This window comes from Triticum aestivum, chromosome 5D (genome assembly GCF_018294505.1).
Source record: "Triticum aestivum cultivar Chinese Spring chromosome 5D, IWGSC CS RefSeq v2.1, whole genome shotgun sequence".
In the NCBI taxonomy this organism is placed as follows: domain Eukaryota; kingdom Viridiplantae; phylum Streptophyta; class Magnoliopsida; order Poales; family Poaceae; genus Triticum; species Triticum aestivum.
In genome coordinates, this window is record NC_057808.1 from 321036073 (window position 1) to 321049945 (window position 13873).

At 48.3% G+C, this 13873-nt stretch overlaps 1 protein-coding gene across 1 annotated transcript; it reads left to right on the top strand.

The window, feature by feature from the left end:
• Window positions 1–9199: 9199 nt before the first annotated feature.
• Window positions 9200–11864, top strand: LOC123121461 (vacuolar iron transporter 2). Its single transcript, XM_044541451.1, has 4 exons — window positions 9200–9543; window positions 10801–10886; window positions 10995–11109; window positions 11205–11864. Exons 1-4 carry the CDS (start codon window positions 9308–9310, stop codon window positions 11503–11505), a joined length of 738 nt encoding a protein of 245 aa, XP_044397386.1. The 5' UTR covers window positions 9200–9307; the 3' UTR covers window positions 11506–11864.
• The last annotated feature ends 2009 nt before the right edge of the window (window positions 11865–13873 follow it).

Here is a 13873-nt window from a genome sequence, read left to right on the forward strand (position 1 = left end):
AGCCTTGCTTCGGTCGCTGCCTGATCGTTTCCGTCATTGTCCCACTACTAGGAAAAGGGCTATAGATGGAATGGCCACTAATGGCGCACTGTACATGTGATGCGCCATTACTAAATACTAATGGCGCACCATGTGTCGGTGCGCCATTAGTGTGAAAATACTAATGGCGCACCACATCCACGGTGCGCCATTAGTAAAAAAAATTTTAATTTTTTCAAAACTACTAATGGCGCACCGTAGGATGGTGCGCCATTAGTAGTTCAACTAGTAATGGCGCACGGTCCCACGGTGCGCCATTAGTAATTATGTTTCAAATTTTTTTTTCAAATGTTTTTTATTTTTATTTTTTAAACTACTAATGGCGCACCGTGGGACCGTGCGCCATTACTAGTTCAACTACTAATGGCGCACCACTCCCACGGTGCGCCATTACTAGTTGAACTACTAATGGCGCACCACTCACAGGTGCGCCATTAGTAATTTTGTTACAAATTTTGTTTCAATTTTTTTTTTGAAAAACTACTAATGGCGCACGGTTGGGGTGGTGCGCCATTAGTAGTTCATAATTCAACTAGTAATGGCGCACCACCCCCACGGTGCGCCATTAGTAACTTGGCCCATTCCACCGAATACACCCCCCCTCCCCGTGGACCGCCTTTTCAGTTTTTTAAAAAATAAAAGAAAATGATGAAAATGTCAAAAAAATAAAATAAAATAAGTTTCCCATGTGATATGTGGTCTAGTTGTTGGGAAAATTAACAAATATGAATTTCGACTTTATTTGCAAAATCTCTCTGGAATTTCTTAAAATGGGCATAACTTTTGCATACGAACTCGGATGAAAAAGTTTTTTATATGAAAAATCATCTACTCGAAAAGTTACATCCGAATTTAACGGGGGGAACCCCGTTAAACATTTTCAAAATCCTCAAAAACCTAACAGAAAAAAAGATACGGGGCTTTTAAGATCTGGAGAGGCAAAAAAATTCAAAAAAAATCAAACTTACTAATGGCGCACCTGCCCATGGTGCGCCATTACTATCTTCCCGCCTTCAAAATTCAAAATAAATCAAAAAAATAAAAAAAGTTACTAATGGCGCACCTGCCCATGGTGCGCCATTAGTATGCCGTATATATGGCTGGGCGTGTCCTCTCCTCCTTACCTCTTCATTCTTCTCCTCCACTCCACCTCTCCTTCACTTCATCTCCTCCTCCCTCCTCTCCGGTGAGCTCCTCCTCCCTCCTCTCCGGTGAGCTCCTACTCCCTCCTCTCCAGTGAGCTCCTCCTCCCTCCTCTTCGGTGAGCTCCTCCTCCCTCCTCTCCTCCCATCCCCTCATGGTTTCTCCTTCCTCCTCTCCGATGCTTCGGTGAACTCCTCTCCGGCGACCTCCTCCTCCTCTCCGGCGATGTAGGCGAGCACCTCTCCGGCGACCTCCTCCTCCTCCTCTCCGACGAACTCCTCTCCGGCAAAAGAACACGGCAAAAGAACGTACAAGATCCAAAAACAGGAACAAAATTTGAAATAATATCGTGCAAAAAAAGAGCAAAAAAAAGAGCAAAAAATGGGAAAAAAATCGCGATCCAGATCCAAATTCAAAATTCAAAAATAGCAATGGCGCACGGTGGGGGTTAGACGGTGCGCCACTACTATTTTCCCGCCTTCAAAATTCAAAAATACTAATGGCGCACCGTGGCCTATACTAATGGCGCACCAGTGGCCTATACTAATGGCGCAACATGGCATATACTAATGGCGCACCAGTGGTGTGCCATTAGTATACCAGATACTAATGGCGCACCAGTGGTGCGCCATTAGTAAAATATACTAATGGCGTGGCACTAATGGCGCACCACTAATGCGCCATTAATGGCCAAATTAGGTGCGCCATTAGTAGGCCTTTTCCTAGTAGTGTCCTTATCTCCTGCCACAAAACTGTCACCAGTCTCTATCCTTGTCGGTCCGGCCTTGCCTGTAGCAAAAATAGGTGTGAGTATGCCAGGTGGGCTCCTCTCCTCTGGAAGCATCGAAGCAAGCGGCTCCCCATCCGCTCTGGTCAAAGGTGAGCTGGTGATCAGAAGCGGGACCTCCGTTCTTTCCATATCAGCCACACCCTGGGGCGGCACATGATCCAGGGCCACCATGTGCGGGGCCTCTGCCCTTTCCACATCAGCCACGTCCTGGGGCTGTACGCATTCCGGTGCCGCCATCAGCGTAGCAGCCCGGTCACACTCCCGTACGCCGGCGACAGGGAGCGATCCGCCGTCCTCCACGCCGGCGGCAGCTGCGAGCACTACTGCCTCCTCGGCTGTCCTCGTCGTGAGCATCTCAACCGCCAGCGAATTTTTGACATTTAAGAGTGTCCTTTTGATGCATAGCTTTGGAAATGCGTGAAGAGTGAGGCTCGAGTGAGCAAACCATGTCGACACCTCCTACCAAATAGGGGAAAATATCAGGTGCTACGGGAGCACCTAAGTTTAGGTGCTCCAAGAGCTTCTCGGCCATTGGATCTGAAATCCAACGGTCATCTACAGATGCGTTGGACCCGATTTACAATACCAAATTTCTGGGGGTGTTCTTTGAATAAAAGACTGAGCCCTCTCCTCGGTCTTTGGATCTCAAATTTAACGGTTGAAAAGCTCCTGGAGCACCTAATCCTAGCTGCTTCCGTAGCACCAGATATCCTCCCTACCAAATAGCACTAGAGCACTAGAAGTAGCCCCACTGTCGCAGTGTCTCAAGATCCCTAGATCACAATCCTACAAGCAACAAAAGGACAAGCTCTCGATCGCGGCATGCACGCATCAATCCAAGCTGCCAACTAAACCATGTAGATCGTGTGTTGTTAATTCAAGTGAGCTCCTAGTATATGGCGCGCGGGGGCCAACTGCTCCATGCGCCATGAATCGTGCCGCGAGAGGGAAAAGCGAGAAGAAAATATTCCCATGTGGTCACACAGTGACGGCCGGCCCTGGCCTCATTTGCCCGGCCAGCTTGTGCCCGGCACACGCAAAGGCGAAGCACATATCCACAAGCCCTAGGCGTTAGGCTCCGCTCGTAGTTGGCCAGGTGGTCGCTCGATCTGATAGCTTTAATAATTTCGTATTTGATTTGTGATTGTCATGCGCGGCCAGCCCGTGTCTGAATTCTTTTCGGGGGCCAGGAGCATATACAGCCGGACTGCAAATCCGACCTCTCAAACGCCTATAAACACGTTCGGGGCGCATCCGGAGACCGTGAACAGTCACGTGTCAAATAATCCATTCTGCAACCAAATATCTCAAATCCATGCTATTGCATGCACGGTAAAACCTATTCTAACTGAAGCTCGCCCGGCTCCGCCGTGCCCATATTTGACAGTCAGCTGAGCTCTCTAGAGTGTTTGTCCGGTCTCCGGCAACGTAGAGTAGGGCATGGGACACGAGCCAGCTCACGGAACTCAAGGCGCCTCCGTCTCCCATGCCCTACTCTTCCCCATTGGAGTCCGGAACCTGGACGGTGCCGGTTGACGACAGATCGATGATGGATCCATCTTGAGACAGGTCGGCGCCATCCACCATGACGCGGTTGCGGCGCCTGGGCTGGTGCACCATACGGGGCGCCGCAGAATGCGACTCTGCCTCGGCAATGTCCACCGCCGCCTCCTGCGCTCGCCGCCTCGCCTGCGGGGACGCCACTCCATGTTTGCGTTGGACGACGCCCATCGTGCGTCCATCGCCCCGACGCGCCAAAGGAGGGGTTCCGCATCCACCACCGCATTCGGACGCCTGACGGACCGCACCGCATCCGGTGAGGCAGCGATGGCACACCTAGTGCCGCATCCATGTGCCATATGGTCGGACCCAATGGATTCCCGACGGAAGGAGTCCAAGAGCTGCCGTCGGGCTGCCTCCTCCCAGGAGAGGCGGAGCGCAAGCCAGATGGTCATCTCCTCCTCGGGCCCGCGTGGGATGAGCTCGGAGTCGACGGATTTGAAGGTGTAGGACTCGGATCCGCTATCCGCCATACCGGAGAAGGCCGGAGATCACCGGACGGGAGCTTGGGTGGTAGATAGGAGTGGAGAGGAGTGGAATGAAGTGGTTAGGGCTTGGTCCGGCGCGCAGATGGGGAAGAATATATGTGGGGTTGGGTGGGCCAGCAAGGGCCGGGTCCAACGTGTCGGACGTGTCCGGTCGCACCCGGACGCTCCATATTAGTCCTACATTTAGACTGGATATGAGGATGTCGGTCAGTCCGCGTGTTTGAGGCTCGTTTGAGACGACTGTCTGAATCGTTTTTTTTTAACCGGTCACTGATCGGACGGTCCGCTCGGACGTTTAAGACAGATTTGGGGCGTCCGATTGTAGATGCTCCAATCAACACGTAAAAATGGCAGGACATGGCCCGTGAGCAAGGCATGTCAACATGCAAAAGAAGCCGGCGAGGACGGTAACAGTTTCTGCATTCAGATCGTGGTAATTAACCGAGACGCAAAGCGATGAAGTCTCACCAAGAACTCGATCGTCACGCATGGCGCTGGAATATGCAAGGCGACAGTGGCGAGTGGGCGTCAACGTTCGATGGTGTGCTACGGTGACTGACATCTCCAAAGCCGCTTTGGAGCCGAGCACCTCCAAACCATCTTTATTGTTTCCAGGTCAGCCTCGCTTGTCCGTTTGTTTTGTTGTCTTGCTCTTTTCCCTCCCAAAGGAGGCAGTGGGCAGGTCTGGTCACCTCATCGAGATAAAGAAGGTGCAGGACAAGGGCATGAAGGCGTGTGGAAGCCACACTCCCCTACTGGCCTAGATCAGCTCTCTGCTCTGGTCTGGTGCCCCCTCGCCACCTAGCACCTACCCCACCCAATAATGCAACCTGATCTTCAACCCCTTTTCCTCTTCGATCTGGGGTTTGATTTTGATTTCTCTTGCACTGGCTGTTCCATTCATTCTTGGTCCCTGGTTCCCTCAAGCATAAATGGAGACAAAATAAATGGAATATTATAAGATGGCTTATCTATAGAATTGTGATCAGTTGTGATCTGTGAACGTATAAGACCTGATGCTTAACATGCATCACTGATCACCCAACCATGGCGCCTGTTTTTTCTAATTGCAAGGTGTAGACCGGGGAGCCCTACATGACTAACCAAATTAGGATAGCCACCGAATACCACTTGCATTTGTTCATTCATATCCGTGACCTAGACATTTGTCTCTAGCTTCCCCCATGACCTGCACACCAAACAACACCTTGGCGAGCTGATTACAGAGTGCTTTTGACTAGTCGTATTATGGTAAATCCAGTAGCAACAGGACTAATCAGGCCGGCCTGTGGCAGCCACACGCAAGGCTAAGGACCGGGACATATGAAAGATGAACTACAACAACCGCGCACAGCGAGCCTATTTTGAAATTTCAGGTCGCAAGGTTGCTGTTGATTGAACTTTTTTAGTACCTTGGCTTTTGCACATGTTGTCTCCTCTTATTGTCATCGAATGCCCATGTTATTCTTCAAAATAGTATAAGGCCGCTCGATTGATTGCCTATCTATAGCTATCTTGCCTCATGTATCATTCCTTGGTAGAATTGGATGAGCTTGATGTGATCTGTGAACCGAGCATTTTTGGCACCTTTCGCAATTTGCACAAATGAAATGTAAAACACAAACCTAACCAACAAAGAAGATCTTACGGATGCTAACCAAATTATGTTACAAAACACACGTGTTTCTTAGCAAGGATATGGCTGATCGTCGATCACTGTGTTCATCAGTTCATGTTTTTTTCCTCCTTCTAGGCATAAATTTGGTCACTTCGCTCCTTGCGAACATGCTCTTTTGTGTTTGTATGAATCATAGTTATGCAGAGTCGGGGTGTGTGCTCATTGTGCTTCTATCCACTTGATATTACATTAAGATTAAGTAAAAGTGCTCATTATCCAGAAAAACTAAGCCTTGAGGGAGACCCATCTAGAACCCTAAGTGCTTGCCTAGATACAAAGTAATAGCAATTAGTTTAGCAAAACTTGTTTAACAAGATTTTTGGAATAATTAGTTTTGTTAGCAATTATGTTAAGGACATGCGTAGAGATGGTTGGATGAGGAAGTGGCTTCGATGAAGATACACGCCATGTTGGTAGGGCTTGACCATCTAGCAGCTAGTTGGAGCAGCGGCTTTGAACCCATGATTGGTGAATTGTGGTTTTACAGTGACCGGTTGGAGTAGTGCTGACTGCAGGCGGCCTACCCAACCCACCACCAGCATCCGCCCCTCCCTTGCAGCCATCAACATGAGGCAATGCTCCAAAGGAGGAGTTCTGAACAGTCCCTCTGTAAGTTATGGGTGGTCTTGATGGTGGGCAACGATGACGCTCAACATCTCATTCGCAAGTGCATCAATGTCGTGCTAACAAGTGAATCAAGTTCAGCGGTGCCCCCCCCCCTCGTCGATTAGTAGGTAGAGGCTTGTCGTGAGAGATGGAGAATCACATATTTATTTTATATCTGGCTTCGACCTTTCCTATGAGTTTAACACCCGAGAGGAGTTCCAATGGCGGCAAGCTCCAAGGGCACAATGCTAGGTTCGGTAGGTATCATGAGTGTCGTTGTTCATAGAGGATCCAGTGATGTCATGGTGACTTGACAATTTTCTCATGTCTATGGGGAAAAAGCCAGGATCCATACTTCACTAGCTAGACCCGACAACGATGTACGTGCATATATTCTTGTTGGAGGTGGTGTCTTCGTGTCGATACTATGGCCTTTATTAATTGGACATGAAAATATGGGTTGCACCCTATAGGATGAAAATTCTTGATATGACCTTAATCAGTTCGATCACAACCAGGTGCACGTTCAGAGTCTCTCTCTTGAAACCATTGGTGCGGAAGAATGGCCACTTAGTTTGTGGTGTTGATGCCATATTTCGTATGGATGTTGTTGACATCAACCACTTCATATGCTCTACTTGTATTGAATTGTGGTCATATGCATCGTCTAGATGCAGATGTCTAGAAATATGTTCATGCATTACAAAAACAAAAACATAAATAGTACAAAGTCTAGACTACGAGATATATTGATTATCGAATGTTCGCTTGCTAGAAAATTCGTAGATTAAATTCCCTTGGCCTAGGAGAAGAGGTATTCATCTGTGTTGCCAAGTGCATGCCAAGTCAACAAATTTTTTAGAGGAGTTGGTTGAGGTTGAAAGTTGAAACCCCAGCTCCCCAAGATGCTCTTCCAGTTCTTCCAAAAGGCATTAACCATTTCACTAGAGTACATACATGCGCTATATGAATAAAGTATGGGAAACCAAGAATAATTATAGGACGGTTCAATTCAGGCCATCCCTCCGTGGGAGAGTAACAGGACAACAAGCTCAATTTGGAGTTTGCTGGATCTATGCGTTGATGCACTGTATTTTAGTTTCTCAAGCGCATCACGGCACGTGGAGCCAGACCACTTGACACCCTTGTCAATCAAGGCAACGGATGATTCAAACTTCAAATCAGTCTCAGCCTACTGGAGCCCAGCCGCACCATCCAAAAGGCGGCTCGTAAAACCCAAACACGGGCGGGAAACTTTACCCTGATCCGTCGTAATTTTTGGGGAGATTTTCCCAACCGAAAGTTAGGCTACTTTTCCGCAAGTTGGCGTGGGGGGAGCTGCTCACCGCAGTGCGCCGCTGGGCGCGCGTGGCGCGTGCGGCGGCGGTCGCTAGCGGCTCCTGCTTTTCTGTGCCGCCTTTTGTCATCGAGGCTCGTGGCGGGCACACGACAACTGCCTGCGTGTCACGGCCGCGCCCACGCGTCCACCGATGGCGACCGGCGGCGTCTATCCCCACCCTCTTGGACGCACATGGACGCCTGGATATTTGCATGTGGTTGCCTCGGCCGCCTTTTGTTGTGTGTGTGTGCGCTTAATCTGCGTTGATCGATCGTGATTCATGAAGCACTTTTTGTTAATTATTGCAGGCTGATGGGAATCCATGGACCTGTTCTGCTGAAGTTCCTGTGATCGCTCCAAGTTAGCAGATGGGATCATCAACTTTTGTGCAGCGGTATAAACTGTAAAAAAAAGTGCAGCAAGCTCATCCCACTGTAAAAAAAAAAGCGATGTGAGTGTAGCTCGATGCCATCTCTATGCCTCCACCTCAGCGGAGTAAACTTGTTTAAACCCATGAGCTTGTAAAAGCAGCGGCACGGAAGTCGTCGATGTAGAGCAGGAGACGACAACGGCCGCGATTTGTAAATCATCCCGGAGAAGAAAACGCCGAAAAATGCATGTAGAAACTCCGGAATCCACTAAAGCCGGTCGAATTTAGACGGATCCACTAAAAACCAAAACCGCCTAGATCCCAGAAGACCCGTCGGAAACATAGGTCCACACGCCCTCAGCCCGGGGAAAGGGCCGGAAGGACATTATTACTACACTAGGATAGCATGCCCCAAACCAGACATGAAGACTCCTTAAAGAAAACCCGAGACAAACGCTCATGCTACTGCACGCTGATATCGAGCTCACCTCTGCCCAAGACCATGCACCGACACTCTCTTCTCTGGTGACTGAGCCAGGCCGCACGGCTATCGAAGATCGCTGCGTTGGATCACCAGCGCCGCTGTCAACCATCGCCTGCCGAAGACCGCAGCTCACCATTCATCTCCGCCGACCCACAACAGCCCACCAACAGCTCCATAGTAGCCCCCCCCCCCCCCCAAATCAGCAACGCCCCCGTCGGCATCAACGCCGCACAGACTTTTCCTAGTGAAGCACCCTGGCGACGACGAGAGAGGAAGAAGATGGTGTGTGTGTGTGGGGGTGGGGGGGGGGGGGGGTTGTCACTTGCCTCAACCCTCTCTCGCAAGGCGTTGCGGCACTGGTTGTGCTAGTTCATATTCCTGCATTTTACAAATCCTTTGAATCAAAGATGCCCTAAAAGTTGGACGTGCAATAACGATCGTTGTCTCCTCCTTTGAGTTTATGCAAACAATACAACTTGGCATGAGATGGATCCGTGGTTCCATGGTAGATTGGTCTCAGCAAATAATAAAGTGAAGTACGGACGCATAAAAACAGAATCAGACATACTCACCACACATTCACATAGTACCTCGCGTGCCCAAATCCCAAGATTGCCCCGACTTCCCATGTCCAAACAGGACATTTCACCCGGCCTCCAACCCCTATAAATCCCCCCTCCCAGCTCTGTCCACTTCGCCTACACCAAAACCCACCCTTGTCATCGCAGATCACGAGCTAGCTAACTGAGCGCAGGAAATAGTTAAGCACACCAGCTCGCTCGTAAGCACGCTCCCACGCCGACCGGCAAGATGGTGAAGCCTGTGCAGGACGAGGAGAACCAGAGGCTGCTCCTCGACGACCACAAGGAGAAGCACTTCACCTCCGGCGAGGTGGTCCGGGACATCATCATCGGCGTCTCCGACGGCCTCACCGTGCCCTTCGCCCTCGCCGCCGGCCTGTCCGGCGCCGACGCGTCTTCCTCGCTCGTGCTCACCGCCGGGCTCGCCGAGGTCGCCGCCGGCGCCATCTCCATGGGGCTCGGAGGGTAAGGAGAGAGATCAAAATCTCCTTGATTTTCTGGGTATATGTTTGCTCTGATTAATGTCGTTTGTTACTCCTCCGGCCAGCTATTGCTTTCCTGAACATGCCGCATGCATGCTGCTGGCTTGCTGGATGCTTGATTAGCCAATTCTGGATTTGTATGCAAAGGCTTAATTATTTCTGAAACAGAGATTAGTGAGAGTAGCTTGCTGTTATTGATGCCAAGAATGGAAAGTAGGGGAATGCTTAATAACGTCCACTAACCAAAAATTGGAGAACTTTGTCGCACAGACGAATGTTTTTTGATGAGTACCAGCTAATTTTTATACTCCTACAGTGTTAAGTACCTTCCTACATTGTTCACTAAGTTGGGTCATTTATTGTCCAGAGTCTGGACAACCACTTACCTAGGATTTCTGTAGTTTTCCTTTGTGTCAGCAACAGCTAGGAGTACAAAACAATACTTCCTCCGTGACAAATGCAGGACCTATTTTATGCCCTATGCAAAACCAAAAACAAAACTGTTCCATGCCCGATCTTTGCACGACATGTAAATCCAGCGGCTAGTGCCCTTTTCAGCCATACGCATGTCCGGCTGGATTTAATCTTCATGTGTGAATTGTGTATTTATTAAGAAAAAAGACGGTAAGTGAGGCCCCATAGTAGTTGGTGTAACAAACCCAAGTTACAGGTACCATGCCTTAAATCTGAGTAGGTGGAAAGGCAGCAACCCCTTTCCACCAATATGTTGTGCGTTAGTCTGTGAATCATGCAGATTTTGTCGTGTGCATAGCATGACTCAATCAAAAATGTACAATTATATGCTAGACTCCTAGTGATCCCAAAATGCAATACTGTTCACCCACACTAAGCGCACCTGCACACACACGTGCATAGGAATTTGACCGGAGTACATTAGAAATAGGGATTATTTTCACACATGAATTACTCAAAATTTTTTTGCCAGTTTTTCGTTGATGTATATATGGAATATTCACCAAACGAATAACAAAGTTCTGGAGCAAAATATTCGTTATTTTCAGAGTTTATAGTTTCTCCCTGTTTCACAATTTCAAGCACTACTATTTTTTAGAAAATCGCAAGCACTAATTTTTTTTAGCAAAAGGACTAATTACTAAAACGGGCCGAAGTGATGTCTATATTTAACCCAGCCCAAAGCGGGCCAACTTCTGCTGGGCCGTACCAAACGGAATTAACGCAGTAAAAGCCTACGGCTAATGTGGGCTCGCACTCTTGTCAGGTACCTCGCCGCTAAGAGCGACGCCGACCACTACTACCGGGAGCTGCAGCGCGAGCAGGACGAGATCGACACCGTCCCGGACACAGGTCACTCTCTCACTTGACACTCTTTATTCATCTAAAAAAACTTGACACTCTCTATCGATTCTAATCTAATCTAAGTATCTAACGGCTGAGATGCATTTCTTTGAGCAGAGGCCGCAGAGATCGCGGACATACTCTCTGAGTACGGGCTGGGCCCCGAGGAGTACGGGCCGGTCGTGACCTCCCTCCGCAACAACCCAAAGGCCTGGCTCGAGTTCATGATGAAGTAATCAAATCAGTCAAGCTTAACAAACCCACTCATTTTTTTTTCTAATTAATCTAACCATGTGACTGATCACGGCGGAACTTTGGCGCACGCAGGTTCGAGCTGGGGCTGGAGAAGCCGGACCCGCGGCGCGCGCTGACGAGCGCGGCGACGATCGCGCTGGCCTACGTCGTCGGCGGCATGGTGCCGCTCTCCCCCTACATGTTCGTGGCGTCGGTCGACAGCGCCATGATGACCTCCGTCGTGGTCACCCTCGCCGCGCTGCTTTTCTTCGGCTACGTCAAGGGCCGCTTCACTGGGAACCGCCCGTTCCTCAGCGCCATCCAGACCGCCATCATCGGCGCGCTCGCCTCCTCCGCCGCCTACGGCATGGCCAAGGCCGTGCAGGCCATCTGATCGAGCTCGAGCCGCGCCGCGCCGCGCCCGGGGGACGGCTAAGTACCAAGAAAAATAAATACAGCAAGCTACCTACCTGTGTATGTATGATCAAGCGTTGCCGTAGTCGAGTGGTAGCTGTACGTGCAGACTCTAGCGTTCGATCTGGTAAGTGTACTGGTGGCCCAAGTGTACTGATGTGCACCGTTTGTTTTGTTTTCTGTTTGTGTACTGGTAGCCCAAAGTGTACTGCAGTATGTTAGTAGTGTATTTGGGTGTACTTGTTTTTTCTTGCCATCTGTCGCGTTAGGTAAGTATACTATTTGTAAGGCAAGTTGCGTTTATTTGGGTGCGGTGGTAATCTGATGGGCTTTGAATCAGCTGGCAAATGAGTCTTGCGAATCCTCTAAGCAGAGGCCCATATAACTCTTCTGAAGTGAGTTTCGTTTCTGAATTCGTCGCCACATTGTCGGAAAAAAATATTTCTGTGAAGTAGTAAGAGATAGTGACGTCCTCTCACAAATCAAAATTAAAAATAAAGAGATAGTGACATACCACATTATCTTGGCAACGACGACGAGGCAGCCAGCAACTCTGTTTCACGAAAGCAACCACAAGAAATATCGCACTCTTGAAAACAATATAAAACCGGAAGACCGGAGTGAGGTAGTTCTTATCAAGTCAATAGCAACATAAAAACAGTGCACATCCCCGCTAAAAGAAGACAGTGCGCAGTGTAAAAAACAGAATTATGACATTTCTGAACAAGCATATCAACATAAACTTGTGAAAATAGCTGACACAACAAACAATTGGTCTAGACCAAATACATTGATAGTAGCATTAGTGCGGCCTTTGCAGTTATGGATTGGTGATTCAGGGGTTCTATTGTTTAAGATTAAAGAAGCCGATATTAATTCTTCTGGAACTTCTATTTAAGAACAGATTAGCCATATTCATCTTCTCGAGTCTCTAGGTTCTTTTCTGATTACTGATTAATGATGGGTTGCCTTCATCTTTCAAATCTGAAAGTAAAAAGTCTCATATCATAACCGTCCCAAACAACACAAAGAGGAACATCATACTCATTGCAAATGACAGAAAGTTTCCAAATATTGAATGGCAAGGCTACTAGGCTAGAACTTTCTTGCAGTGGTATCACACTTGGTTTCACTCTCTTCTTCCACTTTCCAAGTGATGACTGGATCCATGGTATATGTAATTAGTAAAGATTAAAGAACAGTCATGATATTTTAATGTAAACTGGAGATTTGATCTCAACCTCTCAGGTTCACCAAGGGGCATCTACAAAAAGGTTATACCAAGGGCCGCTATCAATGGGGCCGAGTGGTTTCCTTTCATGGCAAAGGGAGATTTGATGTCGCTGTACTGTATATCTAATTTCACGGCTCTAAGTGACCGCGACTAGCTTGAAGCCTTAATTAACAACGAGATCTCGTTGGTGCACTTACGGATGAATTTCCTCTGCATAGTTCATATGTTTCTTTGGCATGTAGGTCCAACCAGCTGAGATTACATAATTGATAGCTATGCTTATTGTTAATGAAATTCAAAAGAACCCGTAAAATAAAATATCGTGTACAGATATCATTTTCTGTTGCAACCATGGCATAATTAAGAGGGAAATCTACTTCAAGGTGACAAAACTAGTCATGTTCATATGATGCCTGTAAAGCCTATTGCATTATAAAATGGAATGCTACATTAAACTGCAAAATTCCCCTTTCCTCGGCCAATGGAATGCCTAGATATTGCGCTCACAATCAACGCTTTCTCACCAATCAATGACCGCTAGCCCAATCAGAAGCCTTCTCCAATCGAACAAATCGCCTTTTCTTGTTTCCCGTGCAAGAGATTTGGGACAGAAGTGGTAGCTAGGCTGAGTAGGGTAGGAGAGAATTAAGTAAAAGTTGACGCAGAAAGAATGCGAGCCTGAAGCGTGCAAGAAGTGAGGCAAAGTAAGGAAGGCCCAGCGCATGCGTATACTGGATGGTTTGTTTTTTGGAAAAGGAGAATTTTTTTTGGGAAATGAGGAGGACCTGCATCTGGACGATGCATGCAACTACTTTATTAATTATTTACACGAGACCTTACAAAGTCATACACAAGTAAGACTAAAGCCACCGTCTAGACAACATCTGTTGGTACTCCTATCCAGTAGATGAAGGGATGCTAATAGTCTGGGCCTAATACCAAACAGACCTCGCAGCCAATCCTAACATCTAAGACCTGAGGTCTCAACCAGGACGCCTGCCGGGTATGGGGCACCCACCAGTCCGGCGCACTCCTCAACCAGGACACCTGTCGGGTATGAGGCCGCCGCAGCCACCTGCCACCAATCCATCTTCAGTGTTGTACTGCTGCATCT